General features: G+C 41.0%; 1 protein-coding gene across 2 annotated transcripts in view; it reads right to left on the bottom strand.

Annotated features, from left to right (window-relative positions):
* Window positions 1-612: 612 nt before the first annotated feature.
* Window positions 613-20848, bottom strand: part of CASR (calcium sensing receptor) — a 29886-nt gene continuing 9650 nt past the window's right edge. The window contains exons 4-6 of one of the 2 annotated variants that reach the window (XM_087439427.1): window positions 8481-8711; window positions 3432-3585; window positions 613-2126 (exon numbers count right to left, since the gene is read on the bottom strand). In XM_087439427.1, the coding sequence (XP_087295553.1) occupies window positions 613-2126; window positions 3432-3585; window positions 8481-8711 (1899 nt within the window). The remainder of the gene's footprint in view (window positions 2127-3431; window positions 3586-8480; window positions 8712-20848) is intronic. The other variant, XM_014792202.2, reaches the window with a different exon arrangement.

Below are 20848 nucleotides of genomic sequence, written 5' to 3'. Positions count from 1 at the left end.
ATGATAGCAGCAGCAAGTAGGAGACCAAATAGCTTATGGTTTTCATAAATAGGAAGGGATACGTTGACATTACGGTTTTGAACATTTAAAATTCTTCCTATTGTCAAGGCGTTGGGCAGCACCGGTGACATTCTGTCTTTCGACTCTTAACTCTAGGGGTGGCCAATCTGATGTCCTGTCACTGCACACTTTTGTCTCTGGGCGAGGCTGTCTGCAATGTTCAGGGCAGGCATTTCAATATTAGAAAAATAAAACAACAGAGAGAGTAGGTGGGTAGCTTAAAGCCTTGGTTTCATCTCTGGGCTTTTGGATGGGATAGAACAGAGGAAGAGGACAGAGGAAGAGACACAAACAGCAAATCTGACTATGGTAACCTCAACGCTCTGACAAATCCAACCACGGAAGCACATGGCTCTTCTGTTTTTAATTTTAAAGGGAATGTTAGTCAATTCACTGTCATTTAAAACAGTGCAAATAAGTTCAAGGCGTTTGCTGTGTCTTATTCCTCCTTCCTTGGAGGAGAGAGTCTGGGGCGATTCCTCATCCCTATCTGAGAATGTGAGTCCGGGAAACCTCTCTGGATTCTCCCTGGACTGGTCTTCTCCTTCCATTTTACGAATGCAGTATGTTTTCTGTGACAGTGCTGCCTCCACCGCTGATGACAAAGCTCCGTGAATTGGACATTACAAGCGCGGGGGACATCTCTTCAGGGCTCTTCTTCTCTGGCTGGCGGTCCCCACCCATAGGCCCTTGCAGGCGTGTCTCGTGGGCGCTCAGTTGTGAGTCTGTCTCTCCGCACTGCAGCGGGAGTAACGCCTGGTGTCTGGTCAGGGTATCGTTGCTGTTCTGGGCCTCCAGGGAGTTGTGGTGTGTGGCATTCCTGTGAGCCATGGCACTCTTCTGAGGCTCGTCAAAGCTCAGCGAGAAGGTGACTGTGCCACTGCCGAAGATGACCTTCTGCTTGCATCTGGGCTGCTGCTGCGGTCGCTGCTGTTGCTGCAGGGTCAAGGGCTGCTGCGGCGGGGGCTGCTGCTCTTGCTGCGTCAGGGCCGGTGGCTGCTGCTGCTTCTGCCTCTCGGGCTGTGGGAAGGGGTCTTCGCTGTTGCTCTTGCTGCTGATGGAGGAGGAGGGGGTGGAGCCCGTGGAGCCCCCAAGGCTGCTGGACCGCTTGCGGGAGACGTTGCTGCGGCGCAGCGTAGCCCGGGCTGCCACCTTGAACGCGTGAGCGGCGGTGCTACAGCGCACCTCCTCAATGGTGTTACGGGATGGCTTGAAGAGGATGATGTAGACCTTATTGAAGAAGATGCAGGCCAGCAAGCCAAAGCTGGCGGCCAGGATGGCGATCACCTCCACGGCAGAGACAAACTTGCCGTAGGTGCTGGCGTAGGCTGGAATGAAGGAGATCCAGACGATGAAGAAGATGAGCATGCTGAAGGTGATGAACTTGGCTTCGTTGAAGTTCTCTGGCAGCTTCCGGGACTTGAAGGCAAAGAAGAAGCAGATGGCAGCCAGCAGGCAGGTGTAGCCAATCAGGAAGCCCAGGGCCATGAGTGAGCCCTCATGGCATGTGATGAAGATGATCTCATCTTCCAGCTCGTGGTTTCGGTAGCTTGAGGGGGGCGCTGTGTAGAGCCAGATCACACAGATGACGATCTGCATGAAGGTGCAGAGGAAGACCAGTAGGAACTGCAGGTTGAGCCCCCACCACTTGCGGTGGAAGCTGGTGGGGATCTTGGCCTCAAACACCAGGAGGACGCGATTGGTTTTCACCAGGATGCAGGAGATGCAGAGCACGAAGCTGATGCCAAAGGCTGGCTGGCGCAGGCGGCACGTCCAGTCCTGGGGCTCACCAATGAAGAACAGGGAGCTGGAGAAGCAGCAGAGCAGGGAGAAGAGGAGGAGGTAGGAGAGCTCTCGGTTGGTGGCCTTGACGATCGGCGTGTTACGGAACTTGATGAAGACACCCAGCACGAAGGCTGTCAGGAAAATGCCCAGCACAGCAAAGAGGGTGAGCGCAATGCCAAAGGGCTCCGTCCACGACAGAAACTCAATCTCCTTGGCAATGCAGGAAGTGTGATTCTCATTGGACCAGAAGTCATCGGGGCACTTGTCACAGGCACTTGCATCTGTAAAACGTCCCAGTGAATAGTTAGTTACTGTGTGGCATAGGGTCAAATTTGTGAGTGTGAATGTAGTGATGAGGGGGCACAGGTTACTGGATGTGAGCACCTTAAATTTTCTTTATTGATTAAAAACTGTGATTTTTACATTATCAAATAATATGCTGAATCTTGACTTATGTTTAATTATATACTTAGTTAATTTCATGTGCCTTTGATGGTTCTGTATTTTTTCCCTTTGTACATGGTGGAGGGTGCTACAGTCTCCTTTAATACTACCTGCTGATGGTTAAGAATGACCATTCTCAGCAGAGAATGACCAATCTTGTTGGATAGGTGGCTGCCAGGGGTCTGGTGTAGTCCATCGACTTTTCACAGAGTGATTTAAGCTCAGCCTGACTCATTTTGGATATATGGATGGGCTTTGTAGACATGCCAGAGCAGACTTCTCTTAGATCAAGGCAGAGTGTCCCATGCATATGACCTATGCCTCCCTTACTCCACATCCATGGCTTTCCAGTGAGGGAGGCTGCCGACTCATTCAATAAACAAACATTTATTAAGTCTCTGCTAAGTCCCTGGCAGTGTGCAGTTTTGGGGAGGGAAAGGAGCATGGGCTTTGCAGTCAGAGATCTGGATGGGAATCCTGACCCTGCCATTTACTAGCTGTATGACTTTGGCCAGGCTCCTTAACTCTCTGAGCCTCAGTTTCCTTATCTGTGAATGAGAGCAATAATAACCCCATTATTGTGGTGAGGATAAAATGAGATAATAACAATTACAGTTGATAGTTATAGAGTATTTCCAATACACTAATCAAGGTTTTCATTTAACAGACATTTATCTAGAACTTACTATGTGCTTTACCAGTATTAACTCATTTAATTCCCATTTTAGAGATGGAGAAACTGAGGCACAGGAAAACCATAAGTAAGACAGCAAGTACAGTGCCAGGCACCCAGCAGGCAACTATCATGGCCTATTAACTCTGGCACCTTGAACAGACAGAACTTGGTCTATTCAGGGCCACTGAGCTATAAGAAAAGGCAGACAATATTGGAGAGTAATATCAAAGTAAAAGAAAGGTGTGTAACAGGTGTGTTTGTAACCTTTATTGGTGTTACAAGACATCTACTATTCCTTTCCCATCCCCCTCAGGGCCCAGCCCAGCACGATGCTCAGACGTACCTTGTATAATGAGAAACTGTGCTAAGCACCATCTCAGCCCAGCCATTCCAGGGACTTCACTGACTCCAGGGCCTCAAAGTGGACCCAGCCCTGCACAGTGTCCATGAGGGGCTGTTCCTTTACCTGTCTCATCACTGTACTCCCCATCGGGACACTCCACACACTCAAAGCAGCAGGTAGGCTCCCCCTCAATGATTCCTTTCCTGGTCCCTGCCAGGCAGTCTCGGCTGCAGTTGGAGAAAGGCACCTGGAGGATGGAGAGCACAGAATTGGGGGGCTGAAGCTGTGTGATCAGTCTTACAGCTCCTTTGACACGTGCAAGGGGGAGGATTTGGGCACAAGGACTAGTGAGGAAAAGGGGCTAGGGCTTTCACACCTACACACCACTCATTGGTTAAGGGTCATCTCAGGGAAATGTAAATTACTAGACTCCTTTGCCACTCTGAGCCTGTAGGCATATTGGGTTCCATTAGCCTGCAGGCAGTCTTCTGAAAAAGAGCAGCAAGTTCTGGTTATTGGAAGCAAACGTATACAGAAGTCCTGGAGGTGCATATAAGTCTAAGGAATCTGAAAGGATGTGGGAAGAGTACAACTATTTTTCACTACTTGAAAATAGATGAAGAATACTAAAACATGAACAAACAAACTCGAAGGGCATACAAAAGAAAATACACCATGCTGATGTTGGGTTTAGGCCAGGAATGCAAACAAGTTTAATATTAGAAAATCTGCAAGTGTCATTCACAGCAGCAATAAATTAACACGGAAAATATGATCATCATTAGAGGAAGAAAAAATATTTGATGAAATTCAACACAAACTAGTGATACAAACTTCACAGAAAAGAGTAGGCAGAAATATCTTTAACTTGAAAAAGGGTAACATAAAAAAATCCTTAGAGTAGACATCATTCTATATGAGACAATATTAAAAGCATTTCCTCTAAAACAAGGGTGCCCACTATTACCACTATTATTAGACTTTGAACTGGAGTTCCTAGCTAGTGGAATAAGACAAGAAAAATAAGGATGTAAATATTGGAAATGACAAATTAAAACTATTATTTGCAGATGATATGATTGTCCACATTGAAAACCCAAAAGAATCAACAACAAGATTATGAGAAATAATTGGAGAGCAGCCCCAGGCTAAAATGCCACAAACTGCCACCATTCTTACCCAAGTTTCATTAGTTTCTCTTAAAAAAATGTACATTTTTGTTGTATGCTTTTGGTCGATTTCCAGGTCCTTAAATTGTTATTTTTGATGGTTTTGTCCAATTTATCATCACTTAATCATTTCAGAAAGCCTGCTTCTATCTCATTCTCTGGTCATCCTAGATAACTGAGTACTTACTCTAGAAATTTATTACGTATTTACTATCTAATAGTCTACGTGTAGCAGAGATAATAAATATACCATAAGAATGAAGTCTGTCTTTCAAATGCAGACATTTCTTGAAGGTAGGGAGCAAGTCTTACTCATCTTCGTAACCCCAGTTACAAAGCTTTGAATAATGCTTGGTACATAGTAGGGCTCATACTATTTCTAAAATGTCTCTTTAATAAGACTCTTCTCCTCCTCCCACCTACCTGCTTGAATTGGAGACATCTTACAAAGTTAAACACATGGAAAGCAATAAAATAATTATTATTGCTTCTAGCAGAAAAGAAATAACTGGCTTGACAAAGATTTTTAAAAAACTTGAACAGAAGATGATTGGCATTATCTTCTAATGAAAGAGGAATAGAAATGGCAGTATTGGACCTGATGGTTGCTAAGACTCTCAGGACCCTGGGAAGGAAAGGAAAGGAAAGGAAAGACTTAAAGTCAGTACACATTGGCATGTTCAACTATGGTAACAAGGCACCCTCAGAGACTTTCTTTTAATCCTTCTTATCAACCTATTTGATCATCTAATGAAAGCGATAGATCCAGTTTCCCAAACCCACAATAGCAATGCTTGTAAATTTTTCCTATTGAAGAATGATGGTTGCTATATCCTTTATCAAGGTAAGGTAAGGTAAGGTAAGGTAAGGTAAGGTAAGGTAAGGTAAGGTAAGGTTCCCTTCTACTCCTAGATTGATAGAGTTTTTGTTTTTAATCTCAAAGAGTGTTGCATATTACAGAATGCTTTCTCTGCATGTTGACATTACAGTAGAATTTTTTTCTTTTATTCTGTCAATGTGATAAACTACATTTAAGAACCTTATAATGTTGTGCTATCATCACATTCCTGTAAGTTCACTGCAAACTCTACTGCGTCATGATGTGTTATATATTTTTTCATTGCTTTTCTACGTTTTCTGATATTTTACTTATGATTTGAGCATCTATGTTTTAAATAAGATTGGCCTATAATTGTCTTCTCTTTTACTGTCCTTGTCTGTTTTTGGTGTCAAGATTATATTAGCCTCATAGGATGAGTTTAGTAGCTTTCCCTCTTGGCTTCTGTTAGGCTGCGAGTGGCAAAAAACCTCAAAATAACAATGGGTTAAATAACACTGAAATCAGTTTCTCTCTCATATCCATGTCTGGAGAGGTGGTCCAAATTGATATGGCACTCCATGGTGTGGAGACCTAGACTCTTTCTATCTTGTTTGTCTGCCATATTTAGTCTTGGCATCATAGTCCTTGCTGGTGGCATCTGGTTTCCAGGAAGCAAGATGGAGGAAGGGATGAAGTAGAGAGCAAAGGATACTTTCAAGCATTTTCTTAAAAGAAGGTTCCCAGAATCCATCATACAACACTACCACTTGCATCCCATTCTCCAGGATTTAATCATGTGGCCACACGTAGCTGAAAGAGAGACTGGGAAATATCTTTATTCTGGTGGCCATGTGCCCAGCTAAAATCGAGTTCTGTTATTAAAGAAAAAGGGGAAAACAAATATTGGGGGCCTCTAGCAGTCTCTTTCATGCCTCTTTTTCTCTTCTTGATAATGGTTAAGGAACAGGCTCAAGGTCATACAGTGACCCATTGGAGAGCTGGATCCACACCCAGCTCAGTCTTCCAAAGTCTGCACTTTTCACTTTACCAAATCCTGCTTTATGATAGTCAAATATTAGAAGGATGCCACCCTCTGAGTCCTCTTACTGCATCCTTCTGCATCCTTCAGCTAAAGAGGAATCCCACCACCAAAGGAGCGGGCTGTGGCAGCCACGAGAAGGATCCATTTTGCAAAAAGTCATCAAGTGTCTTCAAGTATCCCCAGCAACTTCATCAAAGATGCCTCTTCAATTCTGGCCAAGGAATCCCATCTGAATTCCAAGACCCCAATGAAATATCCCTTTTCCTTCTAATTTGTTGCAATAAAACAAGGAAATAATTATGGAGAGTATAGTTTAGAGGATGGAGCACCAGGATCAGAGCTAGGGCGCTTGGATTCTAGCCTCAGCACTTACACTGATCATCTGTCTGGCCTCGGAAGTCACCTTTGCCTCCCTAAACCTCAGTGTAATCAACTTCAAATTGTGGTGTTGGATACAAGGATCTTTAAAGACCCATTTAGCTCTAAAGTGTTTCCTTAGAAAGTAAGTTGAGAACATTGATTAAGATGGTATAATGCTATATTAGTTAACATTTTGCATTTGTATAGTATAATTCAGTTTATAATATACTTTCACTTCCTTGATCTCAATAACAACTTTGTGAGATATGTAGGGAAGTTATTAATACATAATGTATAGTTATAGATGGCATTTTTTGTGGTAATTTCTACAAAAAGCACAGAAAAAAGAAAAAGAGTGGACTAGACCCTAATATTTGTTGAGTGCCTAAGTGTGCTAGGTTTGAGGTAATGCTTCTATGGAAAAATTAGATTTAACTTATAACTCTGTCAATTATCCCAGAAGCATAAATGACTGAATTTATAAGGATTCCCTGTGTTATTTATTTACCAGTGTTGAAGCCCATGATGTGCACAGGCTGGTAGAGGACATTTGTGTTATAGAAAACTGTACCGGATCTCGTTTCCATGCAGGAGGCAAGATGAGACAATTAGAGACAATCAATTATGTGCATTAATGGAGGTAAAATATAACCTGGATAATTCAACAGCAGGGAATCAGTGATAGCAGAGCTGACCAATTTAGACTCCAGTCAGTTGAAACTTGTGATAATTTAGACAACAGTGTAATTAGTGGATAGAGGAGTATAACCTCTGGAAGCCCAAAAATCTCTATCTGGAAAAGGTCATGACATGTTTATAATTGAGAATCCACATTCTGAGGTAGAGGTAATAAAGACTCGCACACTGTGGATGAGATTCATGATCTGTAGGAGACCTTCCCATGAGTAACTTATCCTACATATAGGGAAACAGTGACATTGTAGCATCTCATCAGAAACCCAGCAACCTAAGGAGCATTTGGTAAAAAGATGAAGTTGAATCTTTGGTCATGTTATTAAAAAGTGGTCCAAGATGCTCAAAGGTGATAATAGAAAGGCAGATGCAAAGAGGAATGTAATGGGTCTCATCCTGGCTTCTTGGTAGCGTTAAAGAGGATGTCCTGTCCAGGATCTGTTTCTACAGAGGATCTGGGTCCTGAGCAGCCTTGTACATTCTAGGATACAAACATCATAGGATGGTTATCATTTCAGCATTTCATGTGTCTTTTCTTTAAGTGCATATTCATTGGGTGATGGGGTTCTGATTATTAATCAGGCTTCTAGATGCAGTGATACTTATGGAAGGGGGGGTCCTGTTTATGTCACAAGCATCCTCCTATTTGTTACAGGTCTCCCATAGTAGGAGAATAAATTGTCCTTTTGAATTATAGGTCAGTCCCGAGCTTTTTGGGTGACAGGGAACTACCTCCATGTGACTTATCCATGCCTTGCCTTGAGTGATGTTTATGTTTGCTTCAATATTTTGCTTTGGTTGGGAAAAGTTTTAGTTAAGGACACTATTACTAGCCAGGGAGTTAGATTTGGAAGGAATAAAATTGATTCACTATAATAAGAAGGCATGGGGCTCAGGTTCTGAGAATTCTCCTCTGTACACTAAACACTCGTGGATTTCACAGGGAGCCCTGGCAATGCACTTAGTGAGTTGAGGGAAGTGGACTCATCGTTTTGGAAGTCCAGTGGTGAAGCCCAAGGCCCTGCCAAAGCCTAGCACAGTTTCCTGCCGTGGTGGAGGCATCTGGTGTTCTGATGGACAGCACGTACCTCCCTGGAGAACCCACTCCACAGGATTTTCTTCTCATTGATGAAGAGCCTTTCTCCCTTCTTGGCATAGACATTGTAATATCCGACTTCCTTAAACACGATGGAACCATCCTCTGGGGACAGGTGCCAGTTGATGATGGAATAATTCCCCACCAGGTCACCACATTCATCAAAAGTCACCTGCTCCCCCATATTGTTGGTAAAGTTTAGGTGCCGTAGGTGCTTCAGGACCTAAAGAAGAACAGAGATGAATATTCTGAGTACAAGTCACAGGGCTGCCACATATGGTTACGTAGGTTGTGTACTGCATAAATTTTGTTCTGACAAAGTGAAATGAATATGACTTGAGGAAGAGTCTCCTTTTTCTAATTTACACTAAGGTACTTGCCTGTGTTAGCGGCAGCCCTGCTAAGTCCTGGGCTTTACTTGGTACTCAAATTGTAACTTGGGTAGGAAACACTTTCTTGAAGTCAGAAAAGGAAAAGGAATACATCTCACCATGGTCGCTGGCTAAATCAAGTCTTCTGCAGGTGCACCATCACCTGGTGGAGCCCAGGAGGGGGTGGGGTTTGTAAGCCACGGCCATTCCTGGTGTCTTCTGAGATAGGCTTTGGGGAGGAGTGGAGGCACTAAGTGCTCTTACAATCTGCACCAACTTGCCCTATGCTACTGCTCTGTGGAAGCGTCTTGCTGCCAAAAATCACAGAGAGGGGGTGGAAGGAAGAAAGATATGAGGCTGTGGGTGCAGCCCTGGCCATCACTGTTGTAATAGTCATGGCCAATCCCTTAATTTTTACAGGATTTTATGGGTCACAAAGCCCTTGTACAAAAAAAAAGGTAGTCATTTTACTACCTTTGAGGCACAATGCTAAATACTTTATATTAATTATCTAATCTAATCCTCACCACAAATAGTACTATTACCCCCATTTTATTGATGGGGAAACTGAGGCACAGAAAATGGAAGTATCTTGTCCAGGGTCACACAGCTAGCAAATGGTGCAAACCCTGCACTCTTAATGGCTTTGTCTACTGCAGCTTCATCAGGTTCCTGGCTCTGCTTCCTACTTGCCCCTGACATGAATCAAGAGGAGGCAGTGGGCACTCGGCAGCTTATCTTTCATGCATGACCTGTCTGGTGCCAAGGGTCTTGGGGGCACACTAAGACAAGGTGAGCCCGTGAGTATAGGCGCTCTTGCTTCCACTGCACCCTGCGAGTCACAGGGCTTTATCATTCTCCTGCCCTGAGCATGCTTCCTCACCCGTGTAATGAGAGGCCCAGGCCAGAGAGGCTGCAGGGTCTCCCCAAGCTCTAGTATGAACTGCTCTCTGTGCTGTGGTTTGGCAGCCCCGGGAGTACATTTAGAGGCACCTCTCCCTGTTATCATTATTTTCAAAGTACCTAAAAACGAACATCTAATCTGACACTGGGGAAAAGTTTGGGTTGCGTCCATCTAATGGATGGCCTTCCTGAGGCCCAGCGCCTGTTATCCACATTAATCTAATTTGCGGGACAAAGTGAGTGGACTGGGCTAGTACCCTGAGGGCACCTTTCATGTTCCATTTCACTCCAAAGATGACACTGCTTTTTAACAATTTATATCCACGTTGACTTTATTTTAAAATAAACATTTGTTGTACAGAAAATTAAATAGGGAAAAGAAGTCACCTGAATTCACTCATAAGCAGCTCTGGGATGAGTTCAGGGGCAGCAGATCACATATGCACACAGGCACATACATCGGTGCCTCACCTAACCTGCTGTGTGTGGTTTATTCCTTAGTGTCCTCACTGCTGCCCTGGCAGACCCTGGCTGCCCAGGCTTTTGTCCCAGCACTAGGGGGGAAAAGGGTCCCTCAGTCTCTGCTATCTGGTTCTTTCTGCAACCAGAGCTGCTGAGCCATCCTCAAAAACAATGGAGAATGAATCCTGTGAAGGATTTGTGCCGCCCGTGTTGTCTCAAGCTTTCCTCAATGGTCATCAATCTTACATTCTTTCCTTCATTTTTAGTCCTTAAAGCAGTCTGCAGAGAGGGGGTGCCCCAGATGTGCTCCTTTCTTATACCTCCAACTCTCCTTCCTTTTCCACCTCACTCTTGGGAGGACCTGACCTCCTCTTATACAGAGTGGTGTACATCCCTTTGTCTCTACCCCAGCACATCCCTGTCCTGTACATCCTTCCTTCCCTTAGAGGAACACACAGCACCTCTGCTCTTTAATGCTGATCCCCTCTTGTAGCACTTAGAACCTCATTCCTCTCACTCACTGTGGGACCTTTCTGACATGGCCAAGCCACTCTTCTCCATTACATAATCATGCCCTTCCCACTTTCTGCTGGGGCCCTACCGTAGCTCAGATGAAATATGCTTTCAACTTCCCTAGGTAGCTTCCAAAGCCTTCCATACTTTGGCCTCACGTATCTACCATTACTTGTCAGTGCAAATGTTTCATCCTAATCGTATATTTCTACTGTCTTTCCCACATGTCATGCTAACTCTGTCTTTGCCCTGATGTGGGGAAAAGGAGATGAGAGGAGTGGAGATGTAGGGAACTACCGCTTATTTACACTTCCTATGTATCAGGCATTGTCCTAATCCTTCACATACACTATATCTCATTTAGTCCTCACAACAGCTGTATGTTGTGTGAGGAACTAATATAGGAACTATTATTATCTTTATATTATAGATGAAGAAACCGAGGCATAGAGAGGTGAAGAAACTTGCCAGAGTCATATAACTAATAAGGGTTGGAGCTGTGATTTAAACATGGGCTTTTCTGCTACACCATCCTGCCTCCAATATAAATTGTTTAGAGTGTCCATGGAAAATATTTGTCAGAGGTCAGTAATATTTCCTCATTAAATATATTTTTTTAAAGCATCATTATTATTTGAAGAATACTTTAGAAAGCATATATAGTAGTAAAGCTAGAGTAGTTAGCAAATTTTTTTTCCTCCTATTCCAGAGGAATTCTGTTTCAATTCCTTGGTTCTTAATATGTCAGGCCACAAGCTCCCTCTCTCCTTTTCTCTATCCACAGGTCCTCTGCAATAAAACTCTCCAGGCATCAGTAAGTGAATAGGGAGGGGAGCTGGAACAACGTCATTTCGTAATTAAATGGTCATCTTCCACACTGGTCACACTGGACAGAAAAGTGACTCAAAGATCATCATGGGCTATAAACCTTCTGCATTGCTTTTGGCATGGGCTGGAGATTTCCACCATAATCCTAACTTAAAAGAAGAAGGAACCAATCAAAAATCATTTTCTTAAAGTTTCCTTTAAAAAATTCATTGTAAATACAAGGTTAGATTTGTATACTGTTGGACTCAATCAACAAGAAAATATTTATAGAATATCCACGGTGTGTTCTGAACTGGACTACAGAAGTACAAGACAGTAATATCGTCCTCATGGGGTTTACTTACAGATTAAAGTGATAAGATAAAAGACATACATATTGGATGAAATACCAAACAGTGTAAGATAAAATATAGTTAAGGGCTAACTTATGGGGTATCAACTCTAAGTACAGAGACATTCAGAGGAGATAGAGATTAAAAAGGGCTGATGGTCTTTGCAGGCTTGAAGTATGGTAGAGATTTGGACTGGCAAAGGACAGAGGGAAGGAAGGTGTTAAAAATAGTGGGAACAGCATGGGCAAAGACATCAAGTTAGGGATAAACAATAAACATGAAGTGTTATGGGGGCATTAAAGGGATCAACATCTCAAAAATTGTGTCTGCGCTAGAGAACAAGGGGAAATAAAGTATGTACGTAAAGAGGAGCCAAGGCAAAGAGACTAGATTTCATATTAAAAAGGCATAGGATCAGATAATAACAAGTGTTAATGAGAATGTAGAGAAACCCAATCCTCCATACACTGTTGGGATGTAAAATTGTGCAGCCACTTTGGAAAACAGTCTGGCAGTTCCTCAAAAAATTAAACAAAGAGTTAACATTCAAACCAGCAATTCCACTTTTATGTATACATCCAAGAGAAATGAAAACATATGTCCACACAAAAACTTGTAAACAAATGTTCATAGCAGCATTATTCATAATAACCAAAAAGTGGAAACAACCTAATTTTCCATCAACTGGATGAGTGGATAAATAAAATATGTTATATCCATACAAAAGCCATAAAAAGGAATGAAGTACTGATACATGCTACTGATACACGCATGGATGAACCTTAAAAACATGTTAAGTGGAAGAAGTCAGTCAAAAAAGACCAAGCATTTTATGATTCCATTTATATGAAATGTCTAGAGATGTCCAAATGTATAGAGATAAAGTAGATTAGTGGTTGTTTAGGAATGGGAGTATGAAGGGGTAGGGGTGTTAGCTAAAGGGTATGAGGTTTCTTTTTGATATGGTGAAAATGTTCTAAAATTGATTGTGGTTATGGTTGCACAATTTTGTGAATACACTATAAACTACAGAATTGTACACTTTAATGGGTGAATTGTATGGTATGTGAATTATATCTCAATAAAGCTGTTACAAAAAAGAAGACCTTGATGACAAGGTCTCTTGCTAGGATGCTTAATGCCAAGAGTTTACTAATGAGATATGGCAACTCTAGCCTCAAATGGGACAGGGAGATAAGGGATAGGCAGAAGTAAGAGTCAGCAGTGCAAAAAAACATCTTATCCAGAAAAGGAAGCACCCCAGAGTCTTTGTGGCTAGAAATTCTATACCCACAATTTATTACATCAAGCTCCTCTAAAGCAAGCACTGTCTTATTCCTTTCTGTATCCCCAGTGAATTGTAGATAGCCTGGATTTTAATGGCTACTCAAGCTGTATCTGTTGAGTGTTTGGTTAATAGAGTAGACATTAAACATGTAGGTTTCCAGCACTGCTAGATGGACAAGTGGTGCCCATGATGAAGTTTTCACCAGTCTGAGGATAAATGAGAAAAATAAGGTCAATGTGGTATCTGTATTAATTAAAAGAACAGGTAGATAGAAAATCAATAAAGACATAAAAGACTTGAACAACACTATCAACCAACTTGGCCTAGTTGACGTTTATAGAACACTTGATCCCACAACAGTAGAATACATATTCTCTTCAAGGACACATGGAATATTTAGCAAGATAAACCATATTTTGGGTCATAGAACAAGTTTCAATAAATTTAAAAATATTCAAAGTATGTTCTTTGACTCCAATGGAATTAAATTAGAAATCAATAACAGACGGGCCGGCCCTGTGGCTTAGCGGTTAGGCGCACACGCTCCGCTGCTGGCGGCCCGGGTTCGGGTCCCGGGCGCGCACCACTTCTCCGGCCATGCTGAGGCCGCGTCCCACATACAGCAACTGGAAAGATGTGCAGCTATGACATGCAACTATCTGCTGGGGCTTTGGGGGGAAAAATAAATAAATAAAATCTTTAAAAAAAAAAAAAAAGAAATCAATAACAGAAAGATATTTGGAAAATCTCCAGATACTTGGAAACCAAATAACACACTTCTCAATGACCTATGGGTTAAAGAAGAAATGAAAAGGAAAGTTAGAATGTATTTTGAACAGAATGAAAATGAAAACATAGCATATCAAAATTTGGGGGATGTAGCCCAAGCAATATTTAGAGGGAAATTTATAGCACTAAAAGTCTATATTAGAAGAGAAGAAAGATTTTAAATCAATGTCTTCAGTTTGAAAGTTAAGGAATTAGAAAAAGAAGAGCAAATAAAATTCAAATAAAGCAGAAGAAAGGAAATAATAAAGATCAGAACAGAAACCAGTGAAATAGAAAACAAAAATAATAGAGAAAACCATTAAAACCAAAAGCTGATTTTTTGGGATGACCAATAAAATTGATGGATCTCTAGCCAGAATGATCAGAAATCAGGGAGAGATGTATATTTCCAATATGAGGAATAAGAGAGGTGACATCACTACAGATCTTAGAGATATTATAAGGATAATGTATAAGGATAGTCTGAGAATATTATAAACAATTTAATAAACAATATTCTAAAGAAATTTATACCCATAAATTTGACAACTTAGATGACGTGAACAAAGTCCTTGAAAGGCACAAACTATCAAAAGCTATCTGATAGATAACTGGAATAGCTCCATATCTCCAAGACATTGAATTTGCAGTTAAAAATTTTCCCACAAAGAAAACCAGCCCAAGGTGGCTTCACTGATGAATTCTGCCAAACACTTAAGAAAGAAGTAATACCAATTCTACACAAACTCTTCCAGAACATCAAAAAGGAGGCAATACTTCCCAACTCATTCTATGAAGCCAGCATTACTCAGATACTAAAACCAGACAAAGCTATTAGAAGAAAATAAAACTATTGGCCAATATCCCTCATGAACATAGAAGCAAAACTACTTAACCAAATTTTAGTAAATCAAATCCAGCTAACTACAAAAAGGAAAACACACTGTAACCAAGTAGAGTTTATCCCTGGAATGCAAGGTTGGACTACATTAACATGCCACACAAAAAAAACCCAAAACATATGATCTCAATAGATACAAAAAAAGCATTTGATAACATCCAATCTCCATTCCTGGTAAAAATTCTCAGCAATCTAGGAACAAAAGGGAACTTCCTTAACCCTATAAAGGGCATCTATGAAAAACCCACAGTTAACCTCATACTTAGTGGTAACAGGCTGAATGCTTCCCCTCTAAGATCACGAACAAGATGAGAACGTCCATTCTTACTGTGTCTATACAACACTGTACTGGAGGTTCTAGCCAGTGCAGTTGGGTTGACTCATACTGAAAATGTAAAGATCTAAGTTCTACACTCAAACAAAAACAAGCAAGCAAACAAACAAAAGAACTTCCAGATAAAGTGAAAAGGCTTAGGATTCACTTTTTGAAAAACTTATCATTAAGGACCATAAAAATTAAGGCTTTTATATAATTGGTTGGAACTTAAACCTATATATTAAAAAGCAACATCCTTAAAACTATGCTATAGGATTAAGGGCCACAACAATTTCTCCCTTTGAGGTATAACTATAACCTATGTTCTTGCGTTCTGATTTAAAAGAAAAATAAACCTTCCAGATTAAAACAAACAGGCAAACAAGCAAACCAGGAAATATTAGCAGAATTTGTTTAAAAATGTGCTAAAAGATTTATGTGCTTAAGAGTGGTAGGGTAGACACATCAGAAGAATTATAGTTTTCATAGGATATAATGTTAACTTTCTCTTCATAAAGGAAAAAGAGGAGTCTTGGATTTTTCTGGGGAAATATTTCCTTTGCGGTCTTTTTAGAAAGTTGCAGCTAAATATTTTATTTTGCATGTCATGTTTTTGGTTATAGGCACACATTTAATTCTCAGTAGATGTTCAAAACATGGAATAAACTGATTATAAAACTTCCATCACTTTCTTGAGGAAAAGAAAAGTTGGAATCACCATAATGCAATAATGCAGTAACAGCTGGGAGGTGCCTGAAGAGATGAGTAAGTCCAAAAAACAACTGTTCCATATAAGAATGATGACAGGGGTATGCCAGAAGATGAAGGGAGCAACTGACACCTGAAATGTAGGACTGAAAGTCTTTTAATAGATAGAGAACCCAGAATTATTCAATTAGCTATAATAAATTAATTCAGATGAATTGCATAAAGGACCAGCCTTTCTTTTTTTAAAATAAATTAAAAAAGGCCAAAATAGATTTTAAAAAATAGTTTCCTTTCTTCTTTTAGGCATATTCCTTATTAAAAATTAGGCTAACAAATTGTTCCTGATAAAGATTCTTAGGAAGCCTGTGTCAATTAAAAAAAATAACAATAATTTAAAATTTAATGGTTTCTGGATCTTTATGTCTCAATAATCCTGTTTATACTCTTAAAATCCTTCCAAAGTGGCGTTTCCCCCCAGTCATTTACCTCCTTGATAATGAAGAGGTACATTTCAGCCCAAATTTATGAAGTCATAATCATTGCAGTTTTATTGTATGAGAGTTTCCTGCCGATTTCTCTGAGACCACTCACCTTCTCCCTATCTATGCCCGTATCCATGTACTGACCTACTGTCATCCACTTAACACTCTGTCTTCTCTCAGTATTTACCTTTGTCCCATTCTCTTCCTTTAGCTATTTGTTCCTTCAACAAGTATTTACTGAGCAACCAATATGGGCCAAGCAGGCACCTTTTCAGCGACAAGAGATACAGTAGTATTCAAGAAGGACAAAGAGATGTTCAAACACTCTAACTTGGTTAGTTGTGTCCACTCTCATGTATTTGCACACTGTACTTTCTCTTTGTGTATGAACCAGAGTTTCAGGACAATTGGTTTCTGGTGAACACCCAGGGTTTAAGACTATGGACAGGTGTCTTCTCTATGAAACCATTGGCTGACCTGGCAGTCTCTCAAGAGCTAGAAATCATGTGCCCAGAGGGACAGCTTGGTACATGGTGGTTGTTTTAACAGTTACCTTGGCCTCATCAGGGAACAGACTGCCTGGGGCAGATGTGAGCTTTCTTACTGGCTAGATATATTTCACCAGTATATAGACTTTGGGCAAATTGTTTGGGCTTCTCTGGGTCTTAATTTCCTCACCTACGAAAGAATAATACTCGACTAATATTTACTGAACACTTATTATGCGTAAGCAGTATCCTCAGCACTCTCTCTGTATATTAACTACCGTTATCCTCATAATAAATATATTTTGTTATCTCCTTTTTTCAGGTGATGAAAGTGAGGCACACGCACATTAAGTGACTGACCAAGGTCATAAAACTGTTGGGATTTAAATCCAGGTAGTCTGGCTCTAGAGTCCAAATGCTCAACCATTGCACTATATCCTACCTATATAGGTGTAGGAGTCAGATTAGACAGTCTATCTATTAGGTTGTCTATCTCTGGTAACAACAGGTTAACCAGTATAAAATTTAGGTTGAGAAGATGGACATATTTTAAAAATGGGACAGTAGAGACACATATAATGCTTGTGTCAACACAAGAGGCCATAACCAGAAAAGTGGTCGAAACTGAATGATATCCAGATCTCCATGCATGGCCTGTACTTTCCCACCCTGGAAACTTTCCATTGTTTTCTACTTTTTTTTTTTTTTTGGTGAGAAAGATTGGCCCTGAGCTAACATCTATTGCCAATCTTCCTCTTTTTGTTTGAGGAAGATTGTCTCTGAGCTAACATCTGTGCCCATCTTCCTCTATTTTGTATGTGGGACACTGCCACAGCATGGCTTGATGAGTGGTGCATAGGTCCCGCCTGGGATCTGAGCCTGCGAGCCCCCGGCAACCGAAGTGGAGCACGTAAACTTAAACCACCACGCCATGTGGCCGGCCCCTGTTTTCTATTTTTAGTCAACTTTATTGAGGTATAGTTTACATAGGATAAAATGCACCCATTTTAAGAGTGTAGTTCTGAGTTTTGGCAAACGTAAATGCCTGTGTAACCACCACTACCATCACCCCAAATGGTTCCCTGATGTTCCATCCAAGTCAATCCCAATCCCCCCTTGCAGCCCTAAGCCACCAGTGATCTTTTTCTTTCTATAATTAGAGACAGAATATCGTATAAATAGAATCAGACAGAATGTACTCATTTTTAGTCTAGAATTTTTTTTTTTTTGCTCAGCATGATCTTTATGTTGCTGTGTGTATTTGCTTTTGCATTTGACATTTCCTCCAAGGAATAAATCCTTTCCAAAAATCCTATCCATCCTTCAAGGCCCATCTCAAATGTTATCTTTTATTTTCTTCCTTACTTCAAATCCTAACCTGCATAGTACTGCAGCGTTTCATCCTCACAGCAGGTGTATAAATAACATCACATGAGTGTTGAATTGTTCGAGTCAGAATATTCACCCTGTCCATTAATAATGAATTATTTGTTTACTAAGTCATCTCTTTAGACATCTTTAATATTTCTTTTGGCATGTTGACTTGCAAGCTTTGCATTTGAGCACCTAATTTTCTGCATAATACCTTGCATAACAGGCAAGGTGGAGATGGAAATCATTTCACCCTTAAGAGCAATGACAGGGAATCTTTAAATTGATAATCATTGACCCTGAAACAAGCAACATAAGTTACAAAATAATTTAGATATTTCCTCCATGGAGTACATTCTTCTTCTTTTACAGTTTTAAGAGAAGCAACTAATAGTGCCATTGAAAAAAGAAAATATAAAATTTTACTTGAGATTATAATTCAGTATAATATGCTTTCAAATTATTTATTTTATTTGGGGAGGAATATGAGGAAAAAGAATAAATGAAGGAGAAGGAAAGGAAAAAAGCTAATAGGAAGACTTAAACATGGAAGAGAATATACAGACATGAAGAGACTGACAGGCTCCCAAAGAAAACTAAATCCTGACAAAGACACATCCTAAAAGAGGGACAAGTACATATAACATGCACACACTTAGAAGGTGACAAATTATCTTTTATATGGTAATATTTCCACCTTGTGGCCTTTGAGGGTATTTCCTCTAAAGCATTTTAAAGTCAATTGTTGCTCATTATAAGCATAAATGGGAATCCTCTCTTGGCTTGTACTCTAAGGGTTACTTGAATTAAGCCAACGACTAGAGACTAGAAACCCCCAACTCTTGTCTAGGATTTCCAGCTCTTATATCTGGCATCACTTCTTAGCACAGTGGGAAGATGGGATGGGATGCACAAAGCACTCCATTTACACAGATAATGAGGAACAGTTCACGCACATAAGGAGCCTATTGCTTCTTGCCCACTTTCTGTGCTAAGAGTGTAGGGAAGATCCAGGACAAATTCCCTTCTCAAGCCTCAGCCAGATTTTCTTATCTCCCCTCCACCTCTTCTGGCTCTTGCTCCAATTCATCTCCCCTCTCCCAACCCCCAAACAGTACCAGCAATTCCTGGAAAGATTCATTCCACTTGACTTCTGTTATCACCATGGTTCTGTCATCATACATCCCAGTTTTTTGACCTCTGAGAGGTTGGTGTAAGGTGGAGGAAAGTAGGAAGCATGCCTTTTGCATGATCATCCTGAAAGAAGGAAGAAGGCTGTTCCATACTTACTTATATGATGTCCCATTCAAATTGCGTTGTTGGGCATATGACCTAGGCTCATCCAATCAGAGCCTAGAATATCCTGGCCATAGTGATTGACTCAAGGATGGGTTGTTGGGCTGAACAGTTTTCTGCAAAGGACTCTAGATAGTGTTGTCAGGTCAAATCAACCAGATTGCTACTCATTCATTCATTCATTCATTCTACACACATTCAGGTGTCAGGAGTTCTGGACACAGTGCTGAACAATACAGACATGCTTCCTGCTCTTATGAAGCTTAGAGTACAATGGAGGAGTCACAGTGAAGACAGAGCTGAGGAGCCATGTGAGGAGGACTCGGGATCACTGTGGAGGTCAGGAGGGAATTGTGTATTGTGTGCTCACAAATTACCTGTTAGTGTTACTTTTAAAGCACATGAGTTGATTGATAAATTTTAGGGGGAAAAGGGTCAAAAAAAGAAAAAAATTGTGATTGACCTTATTTAACCAGAATTTTAATGAATAAGAATCTATTTCAGTCAACTGAAGAGGTGTGGAAGCTTAAGCTGGGTATAAAAGTGACAAAAATGAGGAAGAAAGAATGGTCATAAAGTGGGTGTGTGGGAGTATGATATGAAAAGACTTCCAGGAGAAAGTGAATTTTGAAAAAGAGTTAAAAGTTTGTGGTGGACAATGATAGAGGAGACAAAAGTTGATGGCCCTTCAGGTATGGGATATGATCTAAGCAAAAACGCTATGCCAAAAACTCATAAGTTCTTTGTGTGGAGGTGCCAGGCAGGTTGGCTTATAAGAGAATTGAGAGAAGGTGGGGGTAGAATTCCAGGCTGATATAGTTGGATTAGATTGTATAGATTGTATGGGTGATTGGTTTCCGCGTAGGTCTTAATAATGAGAATAAATAATTGCTGGTCCATATCTTGATAGAGACATGGCCAAGATCTCAAATTCCAAAATGCCCATCCAACTGCCTGGATTCCTGAGGTTCAAAGGAGACTTACAGCAAGCACACAGGACATTTTGGCCAATTCCCACGTTATTCCTTCCTAGAGCTCTGATCTTATTTTCCTATCTGTCTCTTCTCCTGGATGAAGTGTGCCAGACTGTTTGGGAGCCAGGAGGACACATCTTTACCTGTACTAGGTTCAGCCGAGGTGTCTGTGTAGTGGACACCTTTTATTTTGGCTGCTTTGCTTCTCTTTCCTCCTTCTTTTGGCAGCAGCATCCTGATTTCCCTTTGGGGATGCACGCCCTGCCTTACTCTCAGTCTATGTAGTTCAGGAGGACGCCACTCCTAGCTTCAGGGATGGATATGTGACCCTGGACTGGTCAATCAACATAGTTTCTGGA

The sequence above is a fragment of the Ceratotherium simum genome, chromosome 15, assembly GCF_057802395.1.
Source record: "Ceratotherium simum simum isolate JZ-2026a chromosome 15, ASM5780239v1, whole genome shotgun sequence".
Lineage (NCBI taxonomy): Eukaryota > Metazoa > Chordata > Mammalia > Perissodactyla > Rhinocerotidae > Ceratotherium > Ceratotherium simum.
The sequence above is the reverse complement of the archived record's forward strand: the minus strand, read 5'-3'. Positions and strand labels throughout refer to the sequence as shown.